The sequence below is a fragment of the Notolepis coatsorum genome, assembly GCF_963971535.1.
Source record: "Notolepis coatsorum genome assembly, chromosome: 13".
Classification (NCBI taxonomy): Eukaryota; Metazoa; Chordata; class Actinopteri; order Aulopiformes; family Paralepididae; genus Notolepis; species Notolepis coatsorum.
In genome coordinates this window covers 125174606-125187497 of record NC_140177.1, presented here as the reverse complement: position 1 = coordinate 125187497, position 12892 = coordinate 125174606, and the positions used below count along the sequence as shown (strand labels likewise).

At 46.0% G+C, this 12892-nt stretch overlaps 1 protein-coding gene across 2 annotated transcripts in view; it reads left to right on the top strand.

Annotated features, from left to right (window-relative positions):
• Positions 1-12892, top strand: part of lig1 (ligase I, DNA, ATP-dependent) — a 161744-nt gene that overhangs the window by 60067 nt on the left and 88785 nt on the right. For both annotated transcript variants that reach the window (XM_084327323.1, XM_084327322.1), the window contains exon 12: positions 2007-2173. In XM_084327323.1, the coding sequence (XP_084183449.1) occupies positions 2007-2173 (167 nt within the window). The remainder of the gene's footprint in view (positions 1-2006; positions 2174-12892) is intronic.

The following is a 12892-nucleotide window of genomic DNA, read 5'->3' as shown; positions in this document are numbered from 1 at the left end:
CGAGGCCCCCACGCGCACACACACACACACACACACACATTCTCTTACACTGGCACTCGCACAGACCTTCACCAGCGCCTAATTGCTCCCTCTCACCCCCCCCCCGTCATTTACCATCTCAACTCACCCCCCCCGTCATTTACCATCTCAACTCACCCCCCCGTCATTTACCATCTCAATCTGTCTCCCTCTCACCCCCCCCCCGTCATTTACCATCTCAATCTGTCTCCCTCTCACCCCCCCGTCATTTACCATCTCAACCCGTCTCCCTCTCACCCCCCCCGTCATTTACCATCTCAACCCGTCTCCCTCTCACCCCCCCGTCATTTACCATCTCAACCCGTCTCCCTCTCACCCCCCCGTCATTTACCATCTCAACCTGTCTCCCTCTCACCCCCCACCCCCCGTCATTTACCATCTCAACCTGTCTCCCTCTCACCCCCCCCCCGTCATTTACCATCTCAACCCGTCTCCCTCTCACCCCCCGTCATTTACCATCTCAACCTGTCTCCCTCTCACCCCCCCGTCATTTACCATCTCAACCCGTCTCCCTCTCACCCCCCCGTCATTTACCATCTCAACCTGTCTCCCTCTCACCCCCCCGTCATTCACCATCTCAACCCGTCTCCCTCTCACCCCCCCGTCATTCACCATCTCAACCTGTCTCCCTCTCACCCCCCCGTCATTTACCATCTCAACCCGTCTCCCTCTCACCCCCCCCCCCCGTCATTCACCATCTCAACCCGTCTCCCTCTCACCCCCCCGTCATTTACCATCTCAACCCGTCTCCCTCTCACCCCCCCCCCCGTCATTTACCATCTCAACCTGTCTCCCTCTCACCCCCCGTCATTCACCATCTCAACCCGTCTCCCTCTCACCCCCCCGTCATTTACCATCTCAACCCGTCTCCCTCTCACCCCCCCCCGTCATTTACCATCTCAACCTGTCTCCCTCTCACCCCCCCCGTCATTTACCATCTCAACCCGTCTCCCTCTCACCCCCCCCCCGTCATTTACCATCTCAACCCGTCTCCCTCTCACCCCCCGTCATTTACCATCTCAACCCGTCTCCCTCTCACCCCCCCGTCATTTACCATCTCAACCCGTCTCCCTCTCACCCCCCCCCCCCTTGTCATTTACCATCTCAATCTGTCTCCCTCTCACCCCCCCGTCATTTACCATCTCAACCCGTCTCCCTCTCACCCCCCCGTCATTTACCATCTCAACCCGTCTCCCTCTCACCCCCCCGTCATTCACCATCTCAACCCGTCTCCCTCTCACCCCCCCGTCATTCACCATCTCAACCCGTCTCCCTCTCACCCCCCCGTCATTTACCATCTCAACCCGTCTCCCTCTCACCCCCCCCCCGTCATTTACCATCTCAACCTGTCTCCCTCTCACCCCCCGTCATTTACCATCTCAACCCGTCTCCCTCTCACCCCCCCGTCATTTACCATCTCAACCCGTCTCCCTCTCACCCCCCCGTCATTCACCATCTCAACCTGTCTCCCTCTCACCCCCCCCGTCATTTACCATCTCAACCCGTCTCCCTCTCACCCCCCCGTCATTCACATGCACACACTCACCTTAACACTCACTTGAGACACTTTAACACTACCTTATATTTATCTATTTATTAAAGAGATTTGCACTACATTCATACCTCATTTGCATTTGCACCTTGCCTTAAAGTTTTGTACCTCATTGTCTGCATTTGTACCTCATTGTCTGCATTTTTACTCACTGTACTTAGATTGTACTTAGGTTGTACTTTAGCTTGTATATTGTATATTGTGTATAGTGTTATCCCTCTTTTACTACTTTTTTACTGTATGAAGCACATTCTCAGGGGCTCATACAGAACCAAGCATTCCACTGTAAATTACATGTACGTTATACGTGACAAATAAAAACAAAACTTGAAACATTTACCGTCTCAACCCCCCCCCCCCCTCTCACAGCACCCCCCCCCCGTCATCATTCACCGTCTCTCTTTATTGTTGCCAGGGCGACAGCTGGACAAGATCAAGGCGGAGGCGCAGGAGAAGGGGGATCTGGGCCTGGTGGCGGAAGGTTCCCGTAGCAACCAGCGCACCATGTTCCAGCCTGCCAGTCTGACGGCGGGGGGCGTGTTTGGCAAATTGAAGGAGATTGCCAATATGAGCGGGAACTCGGTGAGCTGCGTGAGACACGCCTTTTCCGTTCAGACTCTGTCGCTACTTTTCCAGGGAAACATAAATGTTTTTTTTCCACTCAATTTGCCGTCTCTGAAAATTTACATGGCGGCTGGACAAAAAAGAAGAGGAAAGTATTGTGTGTGTTCAGCAAGGGAGGGAACATAACCACTTTTTATGATGTATGGAGAGAGAAAAGTTAGCAGTCTTTCCCATGCATTGATTTATTTTTTCTCTTTTTCTCTTATTTTCTCCGTACATCATATAAAGTAATGTTCCCTCCCTTGCTGAACACACACAATACTGTCCTCTTCTTTTTGTCCTCCCCAAACCCCCACCCGCCATGTCAATTTCAGAGACGGCAAATTGAGAGAGAGAGAGAGAGAGCATTGAAGGAATATGCTCAGTTGGGTAAAAACGAGACAAAAAGTCCATTTTCATGCCGGACAATTTTTCCACGGCCCGGGGGGGTATAACAAAAAAATGAATGTAAATGAAACCAATACACCTTTTATAAAATCCTATTTAAATAACAATTAAACCATTATCACACCAATATCTACTCGCCATAATGCAGGATCAGTGGGAGCCCTGACCTTGTTTCCCTGCAACCAGACGGCCCCGTCTGGGGCTGATGGTAGACAGTGGAAGTGCCACTAAGAATGAAGCTTTCAGCGCAGACACTAGGAATGATGCTTTCAGTGCAGACAAATTTTTTTGTTGAAATTGTGACTCAATAATTGCTTCTGTCCTTCATGTTCAAGTTTTCTTTTCTTTCAAAAGATTCCAAGGGCTTGTCTTTTAATGCAGGGTGCTTGGTCTCTATGTGCAGGGCTCTACAGTGCGACCATTTTACTCGCATTTGCCCCTAAGAATATGTGTGCGCGAACCGGAAAAATCAATTACTCGCACAGTGTGCGAGTGAAGATTACAACCTCAGTCGTGCTTTTTTCTCTCCGCTGCTAATCGTTCAAAAAGTCCCACATTGCACTCAAGCCAACGGTCCAATCACAGTAGAGTGACGTGACTGGTTTCAAGGGAAAGAAAGGAAATGACCAATCGGAAGCTCTCATTTGCTTTTTTACTTCCGGAAAGTCCGCCATTGTGCTATGCGAGACTTTCCCGAGACAGTAACATTAAGTTAATGTAACTTATTCTAGTCTTACCATTGCCAATAGCAATAGATTTTACAGGGTTCGTACGGGTGCTGGAATTCCTTGAAAATGCTTGTATTTCAATGTGCTGTTTTCAAGGTTTTAAATGTGCTTGAATTGTGTATAAAGTGCTGGAAAATTACTGAAATTGTAATTGCACTTTATACTTTAATAATAAATCGCTATCTGACTGAATAGTTTGGTTTGTTTAGACAAAGAAATAAAATAAGTCGGAGCGATTCGAGTGAGCTTATTTTGCAATCGCCTTTCACGCAAAATGAAATGTGGCTCGCCTCGACCCGTAGTGTTTTTAGCTGTGCCATCTGAGAACAGCGCGCGCGTGTGTGTGGCCAAAAATGCCGGGAGGCTGCCGTTTCAATGAGCTCTGGCTCGAAAATATCAAATATAAGTCATGGTTGAAAAGAGGAGAACATGCTCGAGTAGCCGTCTGCAAAATATGCAGAAAGGACTTGAAGATTTTTACGATGGGGGAGAGTGCACTTTCGAGCCACATGCAAGGTGAGCTAATGGATCTAACGTGTCTCAGCCTGGCTCGACACTACGGGGTCTCCGTAAATGTTAGTTTTAAAAATACCACTTCAATAATCGAAATAGTCAAGTAACAGCCCAGGCAGAATACACTATTGGAATTACAAACTTGTGTTTACCGGACTCTGTTTTCACCGCAGTGTTTTGAAATACGCAGCATGTAAGTTAGCAAAGCGTTAACGTTGGGCGAATCAACGTTAGCTAATTTCCTTTCACTTGTTGTGTATTGAAATGGTATTTTATTTTTATAACGGAACATTTACGGAGACTGGTGTGGAGCAGTTGTTGGTTGGAACGCAGTAACGTACTGTATATGTGTATGTCATAAATGTTATGATGAATTGAAAATGGGGGACCCTGATGTAAACAAGACGAAAGTATTGCTCTGGTCTGCATCCCATTAACAATTGTGTGTATTGAGCTGTACTGTACTGTACCCATTCTGCAATCTGTTAATAACGTTTTCAATCAAACGTGACGAGCCAGGCCAATTTTAGCATGTTTATTTATGGAATATGCAATCTAACAGCTAACGTGAACTTTACAGTTAATTACATGGATAATAATGTAGTTAGTTCATTCCAGGCCACCATTAGGCTCTAAAATTCATAGGCAGTAGCCTATAAATGAAAATGAAATATAAATGCATAATATCATAATGATCCATTTAGATTAGATGTCAACATTTTTTTTTTTTTGATCAAATTTTTTTATTATTAATTACATGAAACAGGACAACACAATAACCACAGTAACAAAACACATAACTTCACAGGAGAATAACAAACAATAATAATACAGAATAATAAATTATAAGACAAAAAGAAAAAGAAACAGCGTCCAACCTATCAAATATAGGTGGCTACTTCAATAACAAAAAGGGGTCTTCAAGACATGGCAACCTTTCCCCACCTTTACAAAGTGGAGTGACTTAAAAGATTGTTTATGAGAGTGTTGTCGCAGATTTACTGTAGATAGCCTAGGTCCCTTACACATGTTCAAGACTGCCAAACTCGCAGACGGTAAAGTGTAAGAAGAAAGAAATTCCTCTTCCAAGTTGGTTGACAGGTCAATCAGTCTGCCAATATTAGTCCCTTGGGGAGATGGCATGTGAATTGACATATAGCGCAGAATAGCTAAATACCAACCCCCCCTAAAATCCCCCCAGCCAAAGTTAAGAAGGACAAGACAAAAACCAAGACAGACAAGACATTTCCTCCTCCCCCTCCCCAGAGACCGCCGGACCCCCCCGATCAAGCGCCCCAACCCCGCTCAGCCGCACACGGCGGTCTTTACCTTCTCAGCTGCTGCGAACCACAGGTCAATGCCAGCCTGCCCTACCCCAATCACCCGAGCCGTGGATATCTCAAGATAAATCACATCCAATAGAGTTAGGGACCAGTTGATCATTGTCAGCTTCTCAGGCTCCTTCCATCTCATTGCTATAAGCTTCTTCGCTGCTGTGACGCCCGCTAGGACAACCCTTTTCAGTTGTACGGACGCGGGTAGTGTCGTTATATCGTTCAGGAGTAGCGTAACAGCTGTGAATGGGATAGTTAAGCCACACAGATCTGAAAGTTTGTCCGTTATTGACCTCCAGAAACGGGCCACTGGTGGGCAATCCCAATACATATGCATATAAGTGCCAGTGGCCTTTTGAGAGCACAAAGTGCACCGAGAGTCGGTTATCAGTCCCATAGCAAATAGCTTCCTAGGTGTAAGATAGGTCCTATGAATATAATTAAAATTAATTTGCTGGTGATTGGGGTTGCGGGAAGATAATGCCACATTTGCCCAAACATCATCCCAGTCAAACTCGGGGTCCAACTCCGGGATATCCACACGCCAGATTGTATCCAATGATAAATTTTTATACGTGGATTGAATTAAGAGCGTATAAAAGTCTGAGACAAACCCTCTGGATGTCGTTCTGTCCACTATGAGCCTGAGGAAGGGGTGTGGTTGCAAAGCTTGAGCCCACGGTACGCCATGCGCCCTCAGTGCTGACCTTAGTTGAAGGTAAAGAAAGAAGGACTCGCCGGGAAGATCATAAAATTCTCTTAAGTCCTGAAACGCACGGAGGCCGTTCTTATCATAAATATCCTCCAGAGTATGCACTCCCCTCCTTTGCCATTGAGGAATATTAACCGGCTTGTGTCCAACAAGTAATTGCTGGTTATTAAAAATTGGAGAGTCCAGGTGCCAAGGGCATTTAACCCCACACGACCTCTGTACATTACGCCACGTTTGGATCACGTGAGTTATGATCGGTCCATACCTCAGCCGGCATTTCGCAATAGAGACAGTGGAGTACACTACATCCTGCAATCTTAGCGGAGACACCGCCGCCGCTTCTAAGGAGCGCCACGATACAGCCTCTACAGGGTCTAGCCAGCACATCAGAGGTCTCAGTGAAAAGGACCAGAAATAAAGTTTAAAATCAGGGATTGCGAGGCCCCCATCTTGTTTCCTACGTTGAGTAGTAGCCCTTTTGATTCTCGGGCGTTTGTTATTCCAGACAAACTTAGATACCATCGATTGTACCTTGCGCCAGTGGTCTATTGGAGGGGGCAGGGGGAGCATTGAGCTAATAAAATTTATCCTAGGCAGGATGTTCATTTTGATTATGGAAGCCCGGGCTTGTAAGGAGTTAGGAAGGGACGACCACCTGTCTAGATCCTGGCGTATTTTATCATAAGTACCCGTGAAGTTGTACTTAGTAGTTTGGTTCAGCGTGGGGAATATCTCTATGCCCAGGTATTTAAAATGTTCTACTATGGGGATATCAGCTGGTAGTCGTACCGCCTTGGCCAGTTCATTAAGAGGTAGGCAGGCTGATTTGTTCCAGTTAATCTTAAAACCTGACAATTTACCAAAGTCGTCGATTATCCTCAATAATTTTGTGGCCGACCGGGAGGGGTCGTCCATGAAAATCAGCAGGTCATCCGCATAGAGAGCAATTTTGTGTGGAGTATTGTTGACCATTATGGGGACGATGTCCTCCGATTGCCTAATAAATTGAGCCAAAGGTTCGAGGGAAAGCGCGAACAGTCCCGGGCTCAGAGGGCAACCCTGTCTAGAAGATCTGGAGACTGGAAAGAGTGTGGAACAGTTTTTGCCTGTCAGTATCATCGCAGACGGCGAGGCATACAGGACTTTAATCATATGAATAAAACTCTTCCCAAGACCCATGACCTCAAGTACCTTCCACAGGTATGACCACTCAAGTCTGTCAAACGCCTTCATGGCATCCAAAGACAGAACTGTGGATGGAGTTGTATTGTCTTTACTGTTATCGATTACATGCAACAGCCTCCTAAGATTATCTGCAGCCAGACGCCCCGGGATAAAACCAGTTTGATCGCAGTGTACCAATACAGACATAAATCTCTGCAGGCGACGGGCCAGCACCTTGGCAAACACCTTTAAATCGGCCCCGAGAAGACTCAAGGGTCTATAGCTACCACAATCATTGGGATCTTTGTCCTTTTTGAGAAGTAAAGAAATCAACGCCATATTGACATCTCTTGAGAACTCCCCTTGTTCGATAGCGTAATTGATCATATCGAGCATCAATGGACCCAGTTGGTCCCAGAAAGCTAAATACACTTCGGGTGGAATACCATCCCAGCCTGGCGCCTTACCCCTCTGCATTTCAACAATAGTCTCCCTCAATTCTACGAGAGTAATCGGTCTCCCCAGTTCCTTGGCCTCTTCCTCAGAAATGTGGGGTATCTCAAGCCCGCCAATGAACGATTCAAATCTAGAGTCATCCAGATTACCCTCTGAGCTATATAACTGTGAGTAAAACTCTTTAAAAGTGTCATTGATCTTTTTCGAATCAGTAGTGACTGCACCCTGGCTCGTCCTAATCGAGGGGATATCTGAGAAATGATCATTTGAGCGTATTTTCATTGCCAATAGATGGCTAGGTCTGGAGCCGTGAAAATAGTAATTTTGTCTTGTCCTATGTATTAAGAACTCAGACTGTTGTTTAAGTATGGAGTTTATTTCTTTTTTGACTATCTTACGTTGTGTGTTTAGTCGTTCATTATAGTCAGTTTGCAAGGATGCGTATAGGTCCGCATATAATGATTCCAGTCCTTCTAGCTTTTTTGACCGGGATTTTCGCAAATTGGAGGCAAATAGTGTGACATGACCCCTGATGAATCCTTTCAATGCGTTCCACAGGACCCTAGGGTCTTCTACCGTGCCAACGTTGATCTGCAAAAATTCAGCTAGTTTACTCCTGAACTCAGAACAGAAGTCATCGTTCTTTAGCAAGGTCGAATTAAAACGCCATCTGGGAGCTCTTGCGGAGAGCCTGCCTAAGGTTGCCGCAAGGAAAATCCCCTTGTGGTCTGAGAGAGCCAAGGGAACCAATGAGACATCGAAACTATCAAACATATTAGGGGACGCGAATGCATAGTCAATTCGAGAGAAGCTTTTGTGTCTGGCTGACAGGTGAGAGTAATCTCTGAGGGTGGGGTTGCATAAGCGCCAGAGGTCTGTGAGCCCCGTGTCTTTGGCCCACATCCTGAGGGCCTTAGAGGCCCGTTTCTGGTCGCTCGTTTCAGAGGGCCCGGACCTATCCATCTCCGCATCCCAGCACGCATTAAAATCGCCACCCACAATGAGAGCGTATCCATTAAGTTCCAACATATTCTTCGTGATTGTATTATAGAACGCTGAATCAAATGTGTTAGGAGCATACAATGCTATTATAGCCATCTTCCTATGCAAGAATTCAACTTTTGCTATAGTAATCCTTCCCTCCGTGTCCGACCATACATCCAAGATTTTGATATCAAGGTTACGTCTTGTAACTATGACTACTCCTTTCGTCTTATCATCGGCTGAGGATGAGGAGATAACGTGATATTGCCGATTTGCCAGTCTTGACACGTCACCTACCATTAAATGCGTCTCACTAAGGAGAGCAAGGTCAATATTTCTCCTCTTCAATAGCCAAAGGACACTGGCACGCTTGTGTGGGGCGTTAAGCCCTCCTGCGTTCCAAATTAAAATATTCAATTTAGCCATGGTCGAGCTTGTATAAGTGCGTAGAGAACATACCCGTGCAGCCAGGCTGAGTACAGAGGTGCCGATCCCGGCGGGCCCGGACGGTCAATCCCAGGAGTTCAGAGGAGGAACACTTACACATATATAAGACAACAGTACATAGAACACATAAAAATACCACCCCAGCTACAGCCCCCCCTCCTTCTACTCTACACCCTAACCCACCCGTCCTACTATAAGTTCCTCTATACCCACTCTCCAATCCCCACCCTATGCCCCATCCACTGAGGATGGTCATCTTCCTATCACTTCCCACTAGAGACATGGATCAATAAGACGCTTCCCACTCCCACCCCCCTCTAGATAAACCCCTGAGTAAACCCCCACTAGTCCAATAAACACAAATAATAATAAAATAAAATTCAATAAAGATATCGGTCGAAACCCACCTGAGCCCTGGCCCCAACATGAGACAACCATAATGGTAAAAATAGCCATTATTAAATAATAACTCCGCATCAACCTGCAGCCCTCTATTTCCGAATCTGCGCTTCAACATCACATTGTTATAGCCCAAAAAGGTATAGGAAAATTCAAAACAAAATTAAATTAAAGCATCCCAGCCGATAGTCTAAGGCAGGTTCGGGTCACAGGTTAATTGTGCAAAATTGTGTGAACAGTGTCAATTAAACAATGACAAAAAAAAAGGAGGAAGGGGAAAAAAAAAGTTATGGTCAAAGTGCACCCCTTTAGCCGTCCCTCTGATCAGGCACAACGGCTGAATTGACCTAACCTATGTAAGAATAGAATTAAACACAATCATTCATTAATCAATCCGGGGATGGTAATAGGCAACACCTGACACCACCTGTCATCATACATTGTTTCAATAAAGATATCGGTCGGAGCAGTTAGTCCAAGGTAGGATCGAATCACAGTTAAATTGCTCATTCAAATGCCCTTAAAACAGCGACCCTAATTATTATACAATTACTCAGCATCAACCCTGTAACCAACTACCTTGGAGTCTGCATATTAATGTCGCAACGTTATAGCATAAGTGGATCACGGAAAATTCAAAACACATTTAAGACAGATTAGCAGTTAGTCCAAGGTAGGATCGGATCACAGTTAAATTGCTCATTCAATTGCCATTAAAACAGCGACAATAATTATTATATAATTACTCAGCATCAACCTGTAACCATCTACCCTGGAGTCTGCATATTAATGTATCAACGTTATAGCATAAGTGGTAGAACCGGATCACATTTAAATCGCGCATATAGATGACATAAAAACTGCGACAATAGGAAAGAAAAAAGAAAGGAAAAGAGGGTAATGGCTAGAGTGCAAGCCATATAACCATATAGCCATGAAGTGCAAGCCATACCCGACCCAACCTGTTATCAAATATTGTATATGCATATTCAACCGACCTTGGCATCTACTTTGGATCACCAAAGCTCAAAACAACCTGGATATAAAAATAAAAAGCATACCAGAAGTTAGTTAGGGACTCGGTCACTCTTGAACTGTGCAAACCAATGTCCCTTTGAACAGCAACAGCGACCAAAATACGTAACCATTAACGGGTCTCGAATGTCTCAGCGCAAACCATAGTCGAAGCCCGCTGGCTAGCCCGAGGCTAGCGCGTAAGCTAGTGACGAATCCGGATAGCACGTTAGCCTACTATGTACATTGTTCAGCTAGCTCGCTAGCTTCCAAAGAGGCGATACACAAGTACGACCATGAGGTCAGCTTTAGCAAGTAACAGAAGTCATTGGGAAGCCCCGCTAGTTGGATGGGCAGAGGACAGTTAGCATGTCTGGGCATGACAGCAAGTGTTTGTGAATAGTCGACCTAATCAATGTATATAGGCCCAAACCGCCAAGTCACTCACCCTCCATAGATATCAAGCAACAGACTCGGGTGTCTCCGCGAGATATTCCTTCGCTTTAGCCAACGACCAAAACAAACGCTGACCACCGACCTTCTCCAACACAGATAGTTTCGCGGGAGCGAATAACGTGGGCCTCAGGCCTAGTTTCCATAGCTTAGTCAGGACCACCTTGTACTCGGCTCTCTGAGCTTGAACCTCCGGTGTAAAGTCCTCGAAAATGGCCACTTTGTGATCGCCAAGCCTCAGAGTACCCCTTCTGGTACGAGCCGACCGCATGATGATTTCTCTCTGTTGGAGTCTGTTCAGCTTGACTATGATGGGCCTCGGTTCTTTGTTCACGCCGGGAGAAAACCTGCCCGCTCTGTAGGCCGACTCACAGATAGGAGGCGAGGGGAGGACGTCCGTCCCTAGTATCTTCTGCAGCAGTTCGGGCATGGTCTCAGAGAGACAGCCTTCACCGCTGGTCTCCGGTACTCCAACAATCCTGACGTTGTGGCGTCTATCCCGGGACTGCATCTCCTCCATCGCCGACTGTAGTTTGTTGACTTCAGCCTGCCTAGCCAGCAGGGCGGATTCAAGACCCGCCATCTTCTCACACTGTGATGATACCTCCGTCGTTAGCATGGCTAGTTCGTTAGCATTAGCCGATGAGGCAGCGTGAATCGTCTCCATCTTGTCTGTCAGCGGGACTACCGCCAGCCGTATTTCTTCTGATATCTCACGACGGAGGCTGATACAGAAATCCGCCAACACTTTCCTCTGTGCTTCAGCGATGCGTGCCTCAGAGTCTGCGTGTACTTTCTTCTGTGCTTCAGCGATGCGTGTCTCAGAGTCTGCGTGTAGCTTGGTCATGACCAAGAGCACAGCTTCGCTTAACTCCCCGACAGCGGGAGACGGTGCGGCCATGCTCGGCGGCGCCGGTGTCGTGCCTAATTCTTTCATGGCTCTGGTTTCCACCCCCGCCATCGTAGAAAGTCGAAAAAAGTTGATGAATGTATACTAAACACGACGACCTAGCAAACAGATAAAAAACAAATAAAAATAAAATAAAGACTAATGGGGAGAAACGTATATTCAGCACGGTAGAAGGGAGCTCATGTGAAACACGTCTACTCCATGATCGCTCAGCTCCGCCCCGATTAGATGTCAACATTAAACAATAAACACTCTTAAAATTAAGTGCAACCAGTGAGATTAAATTAAAACACTTTGTTTTATTTATAACATGATGTTGCTCCTTTTTATTTAGGCAAGAAGCATCAAATTCTGATGAAAGCAAGACTAAATCCAGGTCCTGCATTAGTGGATTATTTCCAGCAGACAAGCAATGCATCAAGCAGCACAGCTACATCCACACCAACAAGCAGCAGTGTAGTGAGAGCCAGTACAGTGGAAGCAGCCAGTGGAGGAGCTTGCAGTGGAGTTGCCCCTCTACCATCCACAGGCTCATCCAAGAACCAGTCAACTAGCAACACCACAGGCACCATTAAATCATTTGTTACCTCTAATCCAACACTTCAAGCTGAAATATGCTGGGCAACAAAAGCTGTAACCAGCCACTATTCCTACCATTCATGTAATGACACGGGGGCCATGTTTCAAACAATGTTTCCTGACAGTGGCTGCGTTTACATGGACAGTTTATTCCCCTTTTCATTCGGAATTAACGTTAAATCCTATTTAAAGTTATCATGTAAACATCTGAAAATACTTAATTCCGAATGAAAATGGCCATTCCGAAATAAAATCCATTCCGATGTAAGTGGCCGGTTTATTCCGTTTATCATTCCGAATTAAAGCTTTTTCTGTCCATGTAAACGCTTTTTCGGAATTAGTTCCCCCCGGTCTTTCTGCACATGATCGCGCATAGGCTACAGTACACATAGATGATCGCGAACAGGGGCACATATTGTTCCATAGCATACGCCTTCAGTTGATCATGACAAATCCTCTCTTACCTTGACGATTAAAAAGCCTCCATAATTTAGTAAATAAAGCTGTAGCCAGCCAGCTAGTATTGATGCTACACAAAATGCTATCCACAAAATAGCTACATAGCTAACCAACTAAATACAATGGTATCCTGAGGTA